At 51.2% G+C, this 19,548-nt stretch overlaps 1 protein-coding gene across 1 annotated transcript in view; it reads right to left on the bottom strand.

Annotated features, from left to right (window-relative positions):
* Nucleotides 1-14,740, bottom strand: part of LOC122546531 (peroxisomal membrane protein PMP34-like) — a 37,910-nt gene extending 23,170 nt beyond the window's left edge. Inside the window, exons 1-4 of the mRNA XM_087978343.1 lie at nt 14,584-14,740; nt 7,576-7,636; nt 5,579-5,645; nt 447-598 (exon numbers count right to left, since the gene is read on the bottom strand). Coding sequence (XP_087834469.1) covers nt 447-598; nt 5,579-5,645; nt 7,576-7,636; nt 14,584-14,661 — 358 coding nt within the window. The 5' untranslated portion in view covers nt 14,662-14,740. The remainder of the gene's footprint in view (nt 1-446; nt 599-5,578; nt 5,646-7,575; nt 7,637-14,583) is intronic.
* Between the last annotated feature and the right edge of the window lie 4,808 nt (nt 14,741-19,548).

The following is a 19,548-nucleotide window of genomic DNA, read 5'->3' as shown; positions in this document are numbered from 1 at the left end:
CACACACACACACCCCCGTCCACACACACACACACACACACACCCCCGTCCACACACACACACACACCCCCGTCCACACACACACACACACACACACCCCCGTCCACACACACACACACCCCCGTCCACACACACACACACACACCCGTCCACACACACACACACACACACACACCCCCGCCCCCGTCCCTGAGCTCTCACTATTCCACAGTGCCCGTTCACATCATACCCCCCACCCCTTGTCCACACCCAGACCATCCCCGTGTCCCCTGTAACACGGGGAGGGAGGTGGTGGTTTGGGGTTATAATGTCAGTCCCTGCCCAGTAGAGTGGGATTGCAGTATTGCCCCGAGGTACCATGTGGAGGTTGTGGTTGGAACTCTGGACTCGTTGGGTGGGGAAGGCCCAGTTGCTGGATCAGGCCAGAAGCAGAGGCACCTACCTACCAGAGATAAAGCCCATCACGAGGTCCTTGCTATTGGTGGAGGCTTGACCTTTGACCCAGGCGTCCTTCAAGGTATTGAAGGTGTAGAAGTAGACAAAGTTTGAGCAGCACAGGCTGGAGATAACGGAAAACCAGCTCCGATAGACCGCCGACCTGCAACAGGAGCAGAGATCCAGCGCTGGGATGGACAGGGGCTGCTGCTTTCTGTCAACTGGCGACCTACAGGCTCTGCCTCAGAGACTGACCAACCCCTACTGCCCCCCAAGATGGCAGCCCATCTCACCCTCACTCCCTGAGGGCTCTCACCATCACCATTCATCCTGCACGGCTGACCAACCAGCAGCAAGGACGCTGACATGTGCCAAACACAGCTGACCAATCAGCAGCAAGAATGCCCCCATATTCCCACCCTTCACTCCACGTAACTCCCTCCTTCACCTGCTCACCTCGTTCCTCCAGATGATGGACAGAGGGTGCTTCCTGAGACACTGAGGACTACCCTCAATTTGAGGGAACTCTTTTATGGTGACCCTGCTCTTTCCTGAGCAAAGTTTTCATGTGGTGCAAGAGTCATAAAGACATAAAGATGTACAGCACGGAAACAGACCCTTCGGTCCAACTCATCCATACTGACGAGATATCCTAACCCAAGGGGTTTAGGGTGTAGGTTTGCTCCGCTGAGCTGTAGGTTTGATATCCAGACGTTTCATTACCTGGCTAGGTAACATCATCAGTGGCGACCTCCAAGTGAAGCGAAGCTGTTGTCTCCTGCTTTCTATTTATAATCTTTCTCCTGGATGGGGTTCCTGGGGTTTGTGGTGATGTCATTTCCTATTCGTTTTCAGAGGGGTTGATAGATGGCATATAGATCCATGTGTTTGTTTATGGCGTTGTGGTTGGAGTGCCAGGCCTCTAGGAATTCTCTGCCATGTCTTTGCTTAACCTGTCCCAGGATAGATGTGTTGTCCCAGTCGAAATGGTGGGTTTTTTTCATCCGTGTGTAGGGCTACGAGGGAGAGAGGGTCGTGTCTTTTTGTGGCTAGCTGGTGTTCGTGTATCCTGGTGGCTAACTTTCTTCCTGTTTGTCCTACGTAGTGTTTGTGGCAGTCCTTGCATGGAATTTTGTCGATGACGTTGGTTTTGTCCATGGGTTGTACTGGGTCTTTTAAGTTTGTTAGTTTTTGTTTGAGAGTGTTGGTGGGTTTGTGTGCTACTAGGATTCCGAGGGGTCTCAGTAGTCTGGCTGTCATTTCTGAAACTTCTTTGCTGTATGGTAAGGTGGTTCGGGTTTCTGGCTGTGTTTGGTCTGCACGTCGTGGTTTGTTCTTGAGGAATCTGCGCACTGTATTTTTTGAGTATCCGGTATCCGTTCTTCTTGAATAGGTCGTATAGGTGGTTCTCCTCTGTTTTGCGTAGTTCGTCTGTGCTGCAGTCTGTGGTGGCTCGTTGGAATAGTGTTCTGATACAGCTTTGTTTGTGTGTTTTGGGGTGGTTGCTGGCGTAGTTAAGAATTTGGTCAGTGTTTGTCGGTTTTCTGTATACGCAGGTTTGTAGTTCTCCGTTGTCCTTTTTCTCGACTGTGACGTCCAGGAACACGAGTTTGTTGTCGGTTTCTTCCTCCTTGGTAAACTTTATGTCTGCGAGGGTGTTGTTGATGATGTTAAATGTCTCTTCGATCTTGTTTCGTTTTGTGATGACAAAGGTGTCATCTACGTAGCGGACCCAGATTTTTGGTTTGATGGTTGGTAGGGCTGTTTGTTCTAGTCTTTGCATTACTGCTTCTGCTATGAATCCTGATAGCAGGGATCCCATGGGTGTGCCATTGGTTTGTTTGTAGACTATGTTGTTGAAGGTGAAGTGGGTGGTGAGGCACAGGTCCACTAGCTTCATGATATTTTCGTTGGTAAATTCCAGAAAATAAAACCCGACAGGACCAACACCCCACGATTCTATGGACTACCAAAAATCCATAAACCAGGAGCCCCCCTCAGACCCATAGTCTCACTACCCGGAACACTAACTTACAGACTGGCCAAAGAACAACATGCAAGACTGAAATACCTAGTAGAAGTATCACAGCACTCCATCCACTCCACCCAGGAATTCCTAAAAATCATCAAAAACACCAAAATAGAGGAAGACGAAGCAATGATCTCATTCGACATAACAGCACTGTTCACCTCCATCAACATTGACCTGGCAAAGGAACCACTTACCACACTTTTAGAAGAGACCATCACACACACCCAAACCACCATCAATCACATTACCAACAAAAACAGCATGAAGCTAGTGGACCGGTGCCTCACCACCCACTTCACCTTCAACAACATAGTCTACAAACAAACCAATGGCACACCCATGGGATCTCCGCTATCAGGATTCATAGCAGAAGCGGTAATGCAAAGACTAGAACAAACAGCCCTACCAACCATCAAATCAAAAATCTGGGTCCGCTACGTAGATGACACCTTTGTCATCACAAAACAAAACAAGATCGAAGAGATATTTAACATCATCAACAACACCCTCGCAGACATAAAGTTTACCAAGGAGGAAGAAACCGACAACAAACTCGCGTTCCTGGACGTCACAGTCGAGAAAAAGGACAACGGAGAACTACAAACCTGCGTATACAGAAAACCGACAAACACTGACCAAATTCTTAACTACGCCAGCAACCATCCCAAACAAAACTGTATCAGAACACTATTCCAATGAGCCACCTCACACTGCAGCACAGACGAACTTCGGAAAACAGAGGAGAACCACCTATACGACGTATTCAAGAAGAACGGATACTCAAAAAATACAGTCCGCAGATTCCTCAAGAACAAACCACGACAAGCAGACCAAACACAGCCAGAAACCTGAACCACCTTACCATACAGCAAAGAAGTTTCAGAAATGACAGCCAGACTACTGAGACCCCTCGGAATCCTAGTAGCACACAAACCCACCAATACTCTCAAACAAAAACTAACAAACTTAAAAGACCCAGTACATCCCATGGACAAAACCAACGTCATCGACAAAATTCCATGCAAGGACTGCCACAAACACTACGTAGGACAAACAGGAAGAAAGTTAGCCACCAGATACACGAACACCAGCTAGCCACAAAAAGACACGACCCTCTCTCCCTCGTAGCCCTACACACAGATGAAAAAAACCACCATTTTGACTGGGACAACACATCTATCCTGGGACAGGCTAAGCAAAGATATGCCAGAGAATTCCTAGAGGCCTGGCACTCCAACCACTACGCCACAAACAAACACACAGATCTAGATACCATCTATCAACCCCTCAGAAAATGAACAGGAAATGACATCACCACAAACCCCAGGAACCCCATCCAGGAGAAAGCTATAAATAGAAAGCAGGAGACAACAGCTTCGCTTCACTTGGAGGTCACCACTGATGATGTTACCTAGCCAGGTAATGAAATGTCTGGATATCAAACCTACACACTAAACCTCAACCTGAGCTACAAACCTTGCATCCTAACCTAATCTCGAGCCATTTGCCAGCACCCAAACCATATCCCTCCAAACCCTTCCTATTCATATACCCATCCAAATGCCTCTTAAATGTTGCAATTGTACCAGCCTCCACCACTTTCTCTGGCAGTTCATTCCATACACGTACCACCCTCTGCATGAAAATGTCTCTTTTATATCTTTCCCCTCTCACCCTAAACCAATGCCCTCTAGTTCTGGACTCCCCCACCCCAGGGAAGAGACTTTGCCTATTTATCCTTTCCATGCTGCTCGTAATTTTATAAACCTCTATAAGGTCACCCCTCAGCCTCCAACGCTCCAGGGAAAACAGCCCCAGCCTGTTCAGCCTCTCCCTGTAGCTCAAACCCTCCAACCCTGGCAACATCCTTGTAGATCTTTTCTGAACCCTTTCAAGTTTCACAACATCTTTCCGATAGGAGGGAGACCAGAATTGCACACAATATTCCAACACTGGCCTAACCAATGTCCTGTACAGCCGCAACATGACCTCCCAACTCCTGTACTCAATACTCTGACCAATAAAGGAAAGCATACCAAACGCCTTCTTTACTATCCTATCTACCTGCGATTTCACTTTCAAGGAGATATGAACCTGCACTCCAAGGTCTCTTTGTTCAGCAACATTCCCCAGGACCTTATCATTAAGTGTATAAGTCCTGCTAAGATTTGCTTTCCCAAAATGCAGCACCTCGCATTTATCTGAATTAAACTCCATCTGCCACTTCTCAGCCCATTGGCCCAACTGGTCCAGATCCTGTTGTAATCTGAGGTAACCCTCTTCGCTGTCCACTAAGTTACTGCCAAATAATCTCACTCAATATTGCTGTGGAAACATTCCAACAACTTTGGGTAACGTGATTTGGTAAAGTCATTTTATAAATGAATATTGATGTAGGTTCAGTCTGTCAGACTGTTACCATGGTAACTTCATAAACACATGAGAATGATTCAAACTTTCCCTTTATCAGTTTAAAGTTTGTGTTGTGGAAACTGCCATCCTTCCATTTCTGAATTAAATTTAATGATGATATTTTAAAATGAGTTTTGTGGAAGGGAAGGGATGTGCTGTGGAATTGTTCCACCTTGGGCCTCTCGTCTTGGAGACGGAAGGTTCCGGAACTAGGATCTGCTCCAGAGACACAGAGTCCAGGCCAGTACCAATCTGGGCCGGGGGCACGGGGGGGGGGCAAGCCTGCCCTCTTTAGATCAAACCCTCCACCTCAACCTCCCGCCTGATTTCCCACATGGAAGATCCCACTGCGCTATTTCAAAGGGAACCTAATAGACAGCGTTCCCTCTGGCTTTCCCAATCGATAGTTCTCCTGGATCCCCACCGACCGTTATCCGGTCACTTGTCACCTCGCGTCTTTGTGGGATCTTGCTGTGCACATGCCCCGCGTCCCCTACGTCACGACGGCAACTCTGCTCGAAAGGTACTTCATCGGGAGCTCTGTAAGGCACAGAAACTGCTTCTCGCTCAGTTAGTTTGAAACCTACCCCAGGGCCGTGAGACCGGAGCAAGGACTTCCCTCGGGCCCTGAGCTCTTGCTAGCAGGGAAGGCACGGGCGTTACGCAAATGAAGCAGGCCACAGCACTGTTCATACTCACAGTCCCTCCTCTTTGATGATCTTGGCCAGGACAGTGCGGGTAGATCCAGACTTTATCTTCTCGTCGACTGGAAAGGAAACGGCGAGGTGGGGGGGGATAGCGAGAGCAAAAAACAGCAAGAGAAAGAGACAGTGAGACAGAGCGAGAGGGAGCGAGAGCAAGTGAAAGAGAGCAAGATAGAATGAAAGAGAGAGACAGTGAGACAGAGTGAGAGATAGAGTGAGTGAAAGAGAGAGAGAGAATGAGAAAGAGAATGAGAGAGAGAAACAGAGAATGTGAGAGAGAGAGATGGAATGTGAGAGAGAGAATGAGAGAGAGAGAATAGAGAGACACAATGTGTGAGAGAGAATGAGATAGAGAGAATGTGTGTGAGAGAGGGAGACAGACAGACAGAATGGGAGAGAGAGAATGTGTGAGAGAGAGAGACAGAGAATGAGAGAGAGAGAATGTGTGTGAGAGAGAGAGACAGACAGACAGAGAATGGGAGAGAGAATGTGTGAGAGAGACAGACAGACAGAGAATGAGAGAGAGAGAATGTGTGTGAGAGAGAGAGAGAGAGAGACAGAGAATGGGAGAGAGAGATAGAGAATGGGAGAGAGAGAGAGAGACAGAGAATGGGAGAGTGAGAAAATGAGAGAGAGACACACACAGTCTGTTATTAGACACTGCCTTATGAGAAATGCTAATGCAGCCTGAACCCTGTGAACACACCGACTCCCACAGGCACACAGAGCTGGGTGTTACAACAAGCACTTCCTCTCACTCTCTCTTCACTTCCCCCACCCCCATTGACACTCCCTCTCCCTCCCTAACAGTGTTTATCCAGTATTCCCTTTAAACACATCCCAGAGGATTTTCCATTGCTAGTTGGATTAGAGGACAAGAGAGGGCTGTTTGGGGGATAGTAGGCAGGAAAATGGAACCAGCACCACTCCAAACTTATCGATAGGCAGGGCAGGGCCAGAGGGGCTGAACAGCCTCTCCCTGAGCACTGAACTCTCCACATGGGAACACCGAACTCCGAGCTGCTGACTGGGTTTATAAGTGAACACACCTGACCATTAAGGCCCCTCCATCCTGCTCCCAGTTTTGGGATTTCTGCCTTCTCTATATCTTCAAAGTCAGACCCCTTCACAGTTTTAAAACTCCCTCTCCCTTTTTTAAGGGACCTTCCCGAATAGTTCGGGCCATTTCCCAGTTCTGGCAGTTCCTGCCGTGTATCCCCCTCCATCGCTGTTCTCCGAATTATTAATGTAAAGGCTACAACCAGGTTAACTCAGGGTTCACATTTAACTCAATCCCTCCACTGTCCATATTCCAATCCTCCAAGCCGAGCCCGAGTATCCAGGCTAGTCAACCAGGTGGATCGTCGACCAGGATTCCAATTGCTGTCCTCGGCCAATCAGCCGGAGAAATGCCGGCCAATCCTTGCTGGGCCTGGGGAGGTGGATGGGAAAACGATGGCGAGATCTGGATTTAATGGCCCTGCCCAGAGTCCCTGTCCCTCAGTCACCTCTGTGATACCCAGATGGGACGGGGATTTGGGGGGGGGGGGGGGGCGGAGAGGTGTCACGGGGGAAGGTCAGTTTTTGTTTACTATACCTCATCGCCTTTCAGCAGAGAGGCCCAGTTATGGCCATCTCAGAGGGTCACTGTTGTGGGACTGGAGTCACATTTTGGCCCAGACCAGGTAAAGATGGCGGATTCCTTTCCTCACTGGGGATTAGTGACCTCAATGGATTTCTACAGCAAATCAATGGCAGTTTCTCAGTCACCGCCACCCGGACTAGCCTTGTTATTCAATATTTATTTGTTTCATTGAAACCTCCCCTGCGGCTGGGGTGGGATTTGAACCCTGGCCTAGAAGCATGGGCCTGGGTTATTACTGCAGTGACATTGGCATAGCACCATCGTCTCCTCTTGAGCACTTCCCTGAGGAGGAGGAGGAGGGGGGGGGGGGGAGACAATCCCAGCTTGAAGCCCAGTCTGACTCTCACCTTGCAGCCTCAAGCGGGCTGTGTCCAGGGGGTAGAATAAGGTCATCGCCGTGGCTCCCCCCTGAAAGAGAGAGGACACAGCCTGTGAGTGCAGGCACAGTGTGTAGCTGAAGCCTTGACAGTGTCTCACCCAGCAGTTCCCAAACCTTTCCCCGTCGGAACCCCACTTAACAGTATGGTCGTGGGGAGTGTTGCTGAACAAAGAGACCTTGGAGTGCAGGTTCATGGCTCTTTGAAAGTGGAGTCGCAGGTAGATAGGATAGTGAAGGCGGCGTTTGGTATGCTTTCCTTTATTGGTCAGAGTATTGAGTACAGGAGTTGGGAGGTCATGTTGCGGCTATACAGGACGTTGGTTAGGTCACTGTTGGAATATTGCATGCAATTCTGGTCTCCTTCCTGTTGGAAAGATGTTGTGAAACTTGAAAGGGTTCAGAAACGATTTACAAGGATGTTGCCAGGGTTGGAGGGTTTGAGCTGTAGGGAGAGGCTGAACAGGCTGGGGCTGCTTTCCCTGGAGCGTCGGAGGCCGAGGGGTGACCTTATAGAGGTTTATGAGTGGCATGAATAGGGTAAATTGGCAAAGTCTTTTCCCTGGGGTGAGGGAGTCCAGAACTAGAGGGCATAGTTTAAGGTGAGAAGGGAAAAGATTTAAAAAGGACCTCAGGGGTGACTTTTTCATGCAGAGGGTGGTACGTGTATGGAATGAGCTGCCAGAGGAAGTGGTGGAGGCTGGTACAATTACAGTATTTAAAAGGCATCTGGATGGGTATATGAATAGGAAGGGTTTGGAGGGATATGGATCAAATGCAGATACAGTCACATTTAAAAGATATTTGGATAAGTTAATGAACAAGAAATGTTTGGAGGGATATGGGCCAGGAGCAGGCAAGTGGGACTAGTTTAGTTTGGGATTATGGTGTGCGTGGACTGAAGAGTCTGTTCCTGTGTTGTATGACTCTATATTAACAGGAAAAAAGACAGGGGAGATAAAGACAAACTCTTTCCACTGTTTGGAGATTCTACAACTAGGTAGCAGAGTCTGAGAACGTGGGACAGACGATTCAGGAGAGATGTTAGGAAGTACTTTTACGTACAGATATAGGTGCAGAATTAGGCCATTCTGGCCATCCACAACCTCGCCACCTCCGGAGATCTCCCATCCACAGCTTCCAACCTCATAGTCCGGGAACCCCACACTGCCCGGTTCTACCTCCTTCCCAAGATCCACAAACCTGACCACCCCGGCCGACACATCGTCTCAGCCTGCTCCTGCCCCACCGAACTCATCTCCACCTACCTCGATACTGTCCTATCCCCTCTAGTCCAGGAACTCCCCACATACGTTCGGGACACCTCCCACGCCCTCGGCCTCCTCCAAGACTTCAGTTTCCCCGGCCCCCAACGCCTCATCTTCACCAATCCCTCTACACCTCCATCCGCCATGACCAGGGCCTCCAAGCCCTCCGTTTCTTCCTCTCCAGACGTTCCCAACAGTACCCTTCCACCGACACTCTCATTCGTTTGGCCGAACTGGTCCTCACCCTCAACAATTTCTCCTTTGAATCCTCCCACTTCCTCCAGACCAAAGGGGTAGCCATGGGCACACGTATGGGCCCCAGCTATGCCTGTCTCTTTGTTGGCTACGTAGAGCAGTTGATCTTCCGTAATTACACCGGCACCACTCCCCACCTCTTCCTCCGCTACATTGATGACTGCATTGGCGACACCTCGTGCTCCCGCGAGGAGGTTGAGCAATTCATCAACTTCACCAACACATTCCACCCTGACCTTCAATTAACCTGGACCATCTCTGACACCTCCCTCCCCTTCCTGAACCTCTCCATCTCCATTAATGACGACCGACTTGACACTGACTTTCTTTACAAACCCACCGACTCCCACAGCTTCCTGGATTACACCTCTTCCCACCCTACCTCTTGCAAAAATGCCATCCCGTATTCTCAATTCCTCCGCCTCCACCGTATCTGCTCCCAGGAGGACCAGTTCCACCACAGAACACATCAGATGGCCTCCTTCTTCAGAGACCACAATTTCCCCTCCCATGTGGTTGAAGATGCCCTCCAACGCATCTCGTCCACATCCCGCACCTCCGCCCTCGAACCTCATCCCTCCAACCTCAACTAGGATAGAACCCTCCTGGTCCTCACCTTCCACCCCACCAACCTCCGTCTACATCACATCATCCTCCGGCACTTCTATCACCTACAAACGGACCCCACCGAGATATATGTCCCTCCCCACCCCTTTCCGCAAAGGCTGTTTCCTCCATGACTCCCTTGTCAGGTCCACGCCCCCCACAACCAACCCTCCCATCCTGGCACCCTCCCCTGACACCGCAGAAATTGCGCCCACACCTCCTCCTTCACCTCCATCCAAGGCCCTAAAGGAGCCTTCCACATCCATCAAAGTTTTACTTGCACATCCACTAATATTGTATCCGTTGCTCCCGATGTGGTCTCCTCTACATTGGGGAGACTGGACGCCTCCTAGCAGAGCGCTTTAGGGAACATCTCCGGGACACCCGCACCAATCAACCACACCGCCCTGTGGCCCAACATTTCAACTCCCCCCTCCCACTCTGCCGAGGACATGGAGGTCCTGGGCCTCCTTCACCGCCGCTCCCTCACCACCGAATGCCTGGAAGAAGAATGCCCCATCTTCTGCCTCGGAACACTTCAACCCCAGGGCATCAATGTGGACTTCACCAGTTTCCTCATTTCCCCCCCCCCAGATCCAACCTTCCAGCTCAGCACTGCCCTCATGACCTGTCCCACCTGTTAATCTCCCTTTCCACCTATCCACGCCAACATCCTCTCCGACCTATCACCTTTACCCCCCCACCTCCATCCAACGATTGCACTCTCAGCTACCTTCTCCCCAGCCCCAACCCCCTCCCATTTATCTCTCCACCCTCGAGGTTCCCAGCTTCATTCCTGATGAAGGGCTCCTGCCCAAAATGTTGATTTTCCTGCTCCTCAGATGCTGTCTGACCTGCTGCGCTTTTCCAGCACCACACTCTGATCTCTACTCTGATCTCCAGCATCTGCAGTCCTCACTTTTGCCCATTCGGACCATGACATCTGCTTCACCATTTGATCACGGCCCATTCTCCTGCCTTTTCCCCATAAACTTTGATCACCTCTTAATCAAGAACCAATGTCAAATATATCCCCAACAGCTGGATGGAACTCTCTTCCACAAATAGCAGCGGATGCAGGATCAGTTGTTTGTGCTAAATCTGAGATAGAGAGTGCAGGAGGCCATGCCAGGAGCAGCATCAGACACAACTGAAGATGAGGCGTCAACCTGGTGAAGCCACCAATCAGGACTACGTCAGACCAAACAGCATAAACAACAAGTCATAGAGGTGTACAGCATGGAAACAGACCCTTCGGTCCAACCCGTCCATGCCGACCAGATATCCCAACCCAATCTAGTCCCACCTGCCAGCACCCGACCCATATCCCTCCAAACCCCTCCTATTCATATACCCATCCAAATGCGTCTTCAATGTTGTAATTGTACCAGCCTCCACCACATCCTCTGGCAGCTCATTCCATACACGTACCACCCCCTGCATGAAAAAGTTGCCCCTTAAGTCCCTTTTATATCTTTCCCCTCTCACCCTAAACCTATGCCCTCTAGTTCTGGACTCCCCCACCCCAGGGAAAAGACCATGTCCCTCATAATTTTGTAAATATCTATAAGGTCACCCCTCAGCCTCCGACGCTCCAGGGAAAACAGCCACAGCCTGTTCAGCCTCTAAGCAATCCCAAAACCAATGGATCAGATCTAAGCTCTGCAGTTCTGCCACATCCAGTCGTGAATGGGGGTGGTGGACTATCAACCAACTCACTGGAAGAGGAGACTCCACAAATCTCCCCATCCTCGATGACGGAGGAGCCCAGCACATCAGGGCAAAAGATAAGGCTGATGCATTTGCAACAACCTGCAGCCTGAACTGCCGAGTGGATGATCCACCTCGGCCTCTTCCAGTGGTCCCCAGCATCAAAGACACCAGTCTCCAGCCAATTCAAATCACTCCACATGATATCAAGAAACGGTTGGAGACACTGGATACTGTGAAGGCTACGGGCCCTGACAACGTTCCAGCAATAGTACTGAAGACTTGTGCTCCAGAATATGTCACTCCCCTAGCCAAGCTCTTCCAGTGTAGTTACAACACTGGCATCTACCCGACAACGTAAAAAATTGCTCCATACATTAAAAAGTAGGATAAATCCAACCCGGCCAATTACCTTCCCATCAGTCTGCTCTCGATCATCAGTAAAGTGATGGAAGGGATTATCAACTGTGCTATCCAGCTGTACCTGCTCAGCAATAACCTGCTCAGTGACGCCCAGTTTGGGTTCCCCTTGGGTCACCCAGCTCCTGACCTCATTACGGCCTTGGTTCAAACATGGACAAAGGAGCTGAATTCCAGAGGGGAGGGGACAGTGACTGCCCTTGACATCAAGGTCGCATTCGACCGAGTGGCATCAAGGAGCCCTGGCAAAATGGGATCAGGAGAAAACAGGAATCATACCGGGCACATAGCTCAGTCATCTCAACTCCAGGACATCTCTGCAGGAGTTCCTCAGGGTAGTGTCCTAGGCCCAACCACCTTCAGCTGCTTCATCAATGACCGTCCCTCCATCAGCAGGTCAGAAGTGGGGATGTTCACTGACAATTGCACAATATTCAGCACCATTTGCAACTCCTCAAATACTGAAGCAATCCATGTTCAAAACAACAAGATCTGGACAATATCCAGGCTTGGGCTGACAAGTGGCAAGTAACATTTGTGCCATATAAATGCCGGCTACGGTAATCTCCAATAAGAGACAATCTAACTACCACCCCTTGACACTTAAATGATGCTACTATCATGGAATCACCCACTATAAACATTCATTGACCAGAAACTCAACTGGACTCACCACATAAATACAGTGGCTACAAGAGCAAGTCAGAGGCTGGGAATACTCACCTCCTGATCCGCACAGCCTGTGAATCATCAAGGCATAAATTAGGAATTCCCCGCACTTGCCTGAACGAGTGTGGCTCTATCAACACTCAAGAAGCTTGACTCCATCCAGGACAAAGCAGCCCGCTTGATTGGCACCACACCCACAAGCATCAACTCCCTCCCGCACCGACGCTCAGTAGCAGCAGTGTGTACCATCTACAAAATGCACTGCAGGAATTCACCACAGATCCTCAGACAGCACTTTCCAAACCCACAGCCACTTCCATCAAGAAGGATAATGGCAGAAGATACATGGGAACACCACCCCCCCTGCAAATTCTCTTCCAAGCCCCTCACCATCCTGACTTGGAAATATCTCACCACTCCTTTACGGTCACTGGGTCACAATCCTGGAATCCCCTCCCTAAGGGAATTGTGGGTCAACCCATAGCAGGGGGACTGCAGCGGTTCAAGATGGCAGCTCACCCCCACCTTCTCAAGGGGGCAACTAGGGACTGGACATTAAGCTGGGAATTTTTTGTTGCAGACGTTTCGTCCCCTGTCTAGGTGACATCCTCAGTGCTTGGGAGCCTCCTGTGAAGCCCTTAGGCATCTGTTGATGAAATTGCGCGGGTATCCGTTTTTGGCATACGTTTTTGAACACCGAACGGAGAATTCACCACAAAGGTATACAGGAAAGCCACACACACAGACCAAGTCCTAAACTACGAAAGCAACCACCCCAACACACACAAAAGAAATTTCATCAAGACACTGTTCAAAAGGGCCACAACACACTGCAGTACACCAGAACTGCAAAAAGAGGAAGAAGAACACCTCTACAATGTATTCGCCAAAAACGGATACCCCCGCAATTTCATCAACAGATGCCTAAGGGAAAGACAACAGAATGAGGACATGCCACAACCCAAAGGACTAGCCACACTACCATACATCAGGAGCATTTCTGAACTGACAGCCAGACTACTGCGACCACTAGGACTCATAACAGCACACAAACCAACAGCCACTCTCTGACAACAACTCACCAGAATGAAGGACCCGATACCCAGCATGAGCAAAACTAATATAGTGTACAAAATCCCATACAAGGACTGCACAAAACACTACATAGGACAAACAGGAAGACAGCTAACGATCCGCATCCATGAACACCATCTAGCCACGAAACGACACGACCAGCTATCCTTAGTAGCCACACACGCAGATGACAAGCAACATGAGTTTGACTGGGACAACACTACTATTATAGGACAAGCCAAACAGAGAACAGCCAGGGAATTCCTAGAGGCATGGCACTCATCCACAGATTCAAATCAATAAGCACATTGACCTGGACCCTATATACCGACCACTGCAGCGGACAGCTGGAGCTGACAACCGGAAGCGGCAGGGACAGGCCACTATAAATGCCGGAGGAAAGATCACAGAAGCGCTTCACAGGAGGCTCCCAAGCACTGAGGATGTCACCTAGACAGGGGACGAAACGTCTGCAACACAAATTCCCAGCTCGGCGAACAGAACCACAACAACGAGCACTCGAGCTACAAATCTTCTCACAGACTTTGAACTGGACAATAAATACTGACCCAGCCAGTGATGCCCACATGCCACAAATTAACCAAAACAAAAACGTCCACGAGGCAAAAGTATTAAAAGATCTGGACCAAAGGCGGGGAGATGGGGTTAGGCCACAGATCAGCCATGATCTGACTGAATGCCCGAACAGACGTGAGGGGCAGAATGGCCTGCTCTTGTTCCAATGAACCAGGGGGAGTGAAGCAATGGGAAACAACTGTCAGGAACGACACGCGAACCAGCCCATAGCACCCGCTTCACGCTCAATTATTCAAAACAAAAATAAAGGCGCGGCTTGACAGTCCATTCGCCCTTCCAGGAAGATACTATCCCAGAGTCGGGCAGGGGGTGGCACAGTGAGGCTGACGGAGGGTGGCTGCATTGCTTTGCCTCCGACCGCGGGCGGCCTGCAGACTCACCGCTGCCCCGGCCACAGCGTGAACCAGACTCTCATAAGAAAGGACCTGTCCCGCGGGGGGTCCCGGGCTCCGCTTCATCTCCGGGGGCCGGGAGGGAGAGCCCCGGCCGGGGGGGGGACAGTGGGGACAGGGCGGTCCGGGAGCGGCTCCGGGAGCAGCGCCAGCCACAAGCCCCAGCTCCAGCTGGCAGCCGCGGAGCCTCCTGATTGGCCAAATGCTCAGATTGCAACATTTCACCACTCCCCCCTGCTCACCTCCGATTGGACAGCAGCCCCAGGGGGCCCCGCCCCCGCACGCCGCAGAATGGCTAAAACACACGCGGAGGTGCTTTTTCATTGGCCGGATCTGGGGTCAGTCGCAGCAGGGGACGCTGGGATTGGCTGCGCGCCACCAACACCGACTTCAGAGTAATATCAGAGCTGAGTACCTGGACACCGTCAACACTGGGGTCAGAGTAATAACACAGCTGAGTACCTGGGCGCCAGCAACACTGGGGTCAGAGTAATAACACAGCTGAGTACCTGGGCGCCAGCAACACTGGGGTCAGAGTAATAACACAGCTGAGTACCTGGGCGCCAGCAACACCGGGGTCAGAGTAATAACACAGCTGAGTACCTGGGCGCCAGCAACACTGGGGTCAGAGTAATAACACAGCTGAGTACCTGGGCGCCAGCAACACTGGGGTCAGAGTAATAACACAGCTGAGTACCTGGGCGCCAGCAACACTGGGGTCAGAGTAATAACAGAGCTGAGTACCTGGGCACCATCAACACTGGGGTCAGAGTAATAACAGAGCTGAGTACCTGGGCACCATCAACACTGGGGTCAGAGTAATAACAGAGCTGAGTACCTGGGCACCAGCAACACTGGGGTCAGTGTAATAACAGAGCTGAGTACCTGGGCACCAGCAACACTGGGGTCAGAGTAATAACAGTGCTGGGGACCTGGACACCATCAACACTGGGGTCAGTGTAATAACAGAGCTGGGGTCTTGGGCACCAGCAACACTGGGGTCAGAGTAATAACAGAGCTGAGTACCTGGGCATCATCAACACCAGGGACAGAGTAATAACTGTGCTGGGATCCTGGGCACCAGCAACATTGGGGTCAGAGAAATAACAGAGCTGAGTACCTGGGCACCATCAACACTGGGGTCAGAGTAATAACAGTGCTGGGTTCCTGGGCGCCATCATCACCGGGGTCAGAGTAATAACAGAGCTGCGTAGCTGGGCAACATCAACACTGGGGTCAGAGTAATAACAGTGCTGGGAACCTGGGCACCAGCGACACTGGGGTCAGACTAATAACAGTGCTGGGGTCCTGGGCACCAGCAACACTGGAGTCAGAGCAATAACAGAGCTGAGTACCTGGGCACTAGCAATGCTGGGGTCAGAGTAATAACAGTGCTGGGGACCTGGGCAACAGCAACACTGGGGTTAGAGTAATAACAGAGCTGAGTACCTGGGCACCATCAACACTGGGGTCAGAGTAATAACAGAGCTGAGTACCTGGACACCAGCAACACTGGGGTCAGAGTAATAACAGAGCTGAGTACCTGGGCACCATCAACACTGGGGTCAGAGTAATAACAGAGCTGAGTACCTGGGCACCAGCAACACCGGGGTCAGTGTAATAACAGAGCTGAGTACCTGGGCGCCATCAACACTGGGGTCAGATTAATATCAGAGCTGAGTACCTGGGCACCAGCAACACAGGGGTCAGTGTAATAACCGAGCTGGGTACCTGGGCACCGTCAACACTGGGGTCAGAGTAATATCAGAGCAGAGTACCTGGGCACCAGCAACACCGGGGACAGAGTAATAACTGTGCTGGGGACCTCGGCACAATCTACACCGGGGTCAGATTAATAACTGTGCTGGGATCCTGGGCACCAGCAACATTGGGGTCAGAGAAATAACAGAGCTGAGTACCTGGGCACCATCAACACTGGGGTCAGAGTAATAACAGAGCTGAGTACCTGGGCGCCAGCAACACTGGGGTCAGAGTAATAACACAGCTGAGTACCTGGGCGCCAGCAACACCGGGGTCAGAGTAATAACACAGCTGAGTACCTGGGCGCCAGCAACACTGGGGTCAGAGTAATAACACAGCTGAGTACCTGGGCGCCAGCAACACTGGGGTCAGAGTAATAACACAGCTGAGTACCTGGGCGCCAGCAACACTGGGGTCAGAGTAATAACAGAGCTGAGTACCTGGGCACCATCAACACTGGGGTCAGAGTAATAACAGAGCTGAGTACCTGGGCACCATCAACACTGGGGTCAGAGTAATAACAGAGCTGAGTACCTGGGCACCAGCAACACTGGGGTCAGTGTAATAACAGAGCTGAGTACCTGGGCACCAGCAACACTGGGGTCAGAGTAATAACAGTGCTGGGGACCTGGACACCATCAACACTGGGGTCAGTGTAATAACAGAGCTGGGGTCTTGGGCACCAGCAACACTGGGGTCAGAGTAATAACAGAGCTGAGTACCTGGGCATCATCAACACCAGGGACAGAGTAATAACTGTGCTGGGATCCTGGGCACCAGCAACATTGGGGTCAGAGAAATAACAGAGCTGAGTACCTGGGCACCATCAACACTGGGGTCAGAGTAATAACAGTGCTGGGTTCCTGGGCGCCATCATCACCGGGGTCAGAGTAATAACAGAGCTGCGTAGCTGGGCAACATCAACACTGGGGTCAGAGTAATAACAGTGCTGGGAACCTGGGCACCAGCGACACTGGGGTCAGACTAATAACAGTGCTGGGGTCCTGGGCACCAGCAACACTGGAGTCAGAGCAATAACAGAGCTGAGTACCTGGGCACTAGCAATGCTGGGGTCAGAGTAATAACAGTGCTGGGGACCTGGGCAACAGCAACACTGGGGTTAGAGTAATAACAGAGCTGAGTACCTGGGCACCATCAACACTGGGGTCAGAGTAATAACAGAGCTGAGTACCTGGACACCAGCAACACTGGGGTCAGAGTAATAACAGAGCTGAGTACCTGGGCACCATCAACACTGGGGTCAGAGTAATAACAGAGCTGAGTACCTGGGCACCAGCAACACCGGGGTCAGTGTAATAACAGAGCTGAGTACCTGGGCGCCATCAACACTGGGGTCAGATTAATATCAGAGCTGAGTACCTGGGCACCAGCAACACAGGGGTCAGTGTAATAACCGAGCTGGGTACCTGGGCACCGTCAACACTGGGGTCAGAGTAATATCAGAGCAGAGTACCTGGGCACCAGCAACACCGGGGACAGAGTAATAACTGTGCTGGGGACCTCGGCACAATCTACACCGGGGTCAGAGTAATAACTGTGCTGGGATCCTGGGCACCAGCAACATTGGGGTCAGAGAAATAACAGAGCTGAGTACCTGGGCACCATCAACACTGGGGTCAGAGAAATAACAGTGCTGGGTTCCTGGGCGCCATCATCACCGGGGTCAGAGTAATACCAGAGCTGCGTAGCTGGGCAACATCAACACTGGGGTCAGAGTAATAACAGTGCTGGGAACCTGGGCACCAGCAACACTGGGGTCAGACTAATAACAGTGCAGGGGTCCTGGGCACCAGCAACACTGGGGTCAGAGCAATAACAGAGCTGAGTACCTGGGCACCAGCAATGCTGGGGTCAGAGTAATAACAGTGCTGGGGACCTGGGCACCACGAACACTGGGGTCAGAGTAATAACAGAGCTGAGTACCTGGGCACCATCAACACTGGGGTCAGAGTAATAACACAGCTGAGTACCTGGGCGCCAGCAACACCGGGGTCAGAGTAATAACACAGCTGAGTACCTGGGCGCCAGCAACACTGGGGTCAGAGTAATAACACAGCTGAGTACCTGGGCGCCAGCACCACTGGGGTCAGAGTAATAACACAGCTGAGTACCTGGGCGCCAGCAACACCGGGGTCAGAGTAATAGCACAGCTGAGTACCTGGGCGCCAGCAACACTGGGGTCAGAGTAATAACAGAGCTGAGTACCTGGGCACCAGCAACACTGGGGTCAGAATAATAACAGTGCTGGGGAACTGGGCACCACGAACACTGGGGTCAGAGTAATAACACAGCTGAGTACCTGGGCGCCAGCAACACCGGGGTCAGAGTAATAACACAGCTGAGTACCTGGGCGCCAGCAACACTGGGGTCAGAGTAATAACACAGCTGAGTACCTGGGCGCCAGCAACACTGGGGTCAGAGTAATAACACAGCTGAGTACCTGGGCGCCAGCAACACCGGGGTCAGAGTAATAGCACAGCTGAGTACCTGGGCGCCAGCAACACTGGGGTCAGAGTAATAACAGAGCTGAGTACCTGGGCACCATCAACACTGGGGTCAGAGTAATAACAGAGCTGAGTACCTGGGCACCATCAACACTGGGGTCAGAGTAATAACAGAGCTGAGTACCTGGGCACCAGCAACACCGGGGTCAGTGTAATAACAGAGCTGAGTACCTGGGCACCAGCAACACTGGGGTCAGAGTAATAACAGTGCTGGGGACCTGGACACCATCAACACTGGGGTCAGTGTAATAACAGAGCTGGGGTCTTGGGCACCAGCAACACTGGGGTCAGAGTAATAACAGAGCTGAGTACCTGGGCATCATCAACACCAGGGACAGAGTAATAACTGTGCTGGGATCCTGGGCACCAGCAACATTGGGGTCAGAGAAATAACAGAGCTGAGTACCTGGGCACCATCAACACTGGGGTCAGAGTAATAACAGTGCTGGGTTCCTGGGCGCCATCATCACCGGGGTCAGAGTAATAACAGAGCTGCGTAGCTGGGCAACATCAACACTGGGGTCAGAGTAATAACAGTGCTGGGAACCTGGGCACCAGCGACACTGGGGTCAGACTAATAACAGTGCTGGGGTCCTGGGCACCAGCAACACTGGAGTCAGAGCAATAACAGAGCTGAGTACCTGGGCACTAGCAATGCTGGGGTCAG

The sequence above is a fragment of the Chiloscyllium plagiosum genome, unplaced genomic scaffold (genome assembly GCF_037043375.1).
Source record: "Chiloscyllium plagiosum isolate Xiang-an unplaced genomic scaffold, Cpla_swu_hap1 HiC_scaffold_33, whole genome shotgun sequence".
NCBI lineage: Eukaryota > Metazoa > Chordata > Chondrichthyes > Orectolobiformes > Hemiscylliidae > Chiloscyllium > Chiloscyllium plagiosum.
Note: the sequence above shows the minus strand (reverse complement) of the source record. Positions and strands in the feature narration are given on the sequence as shown.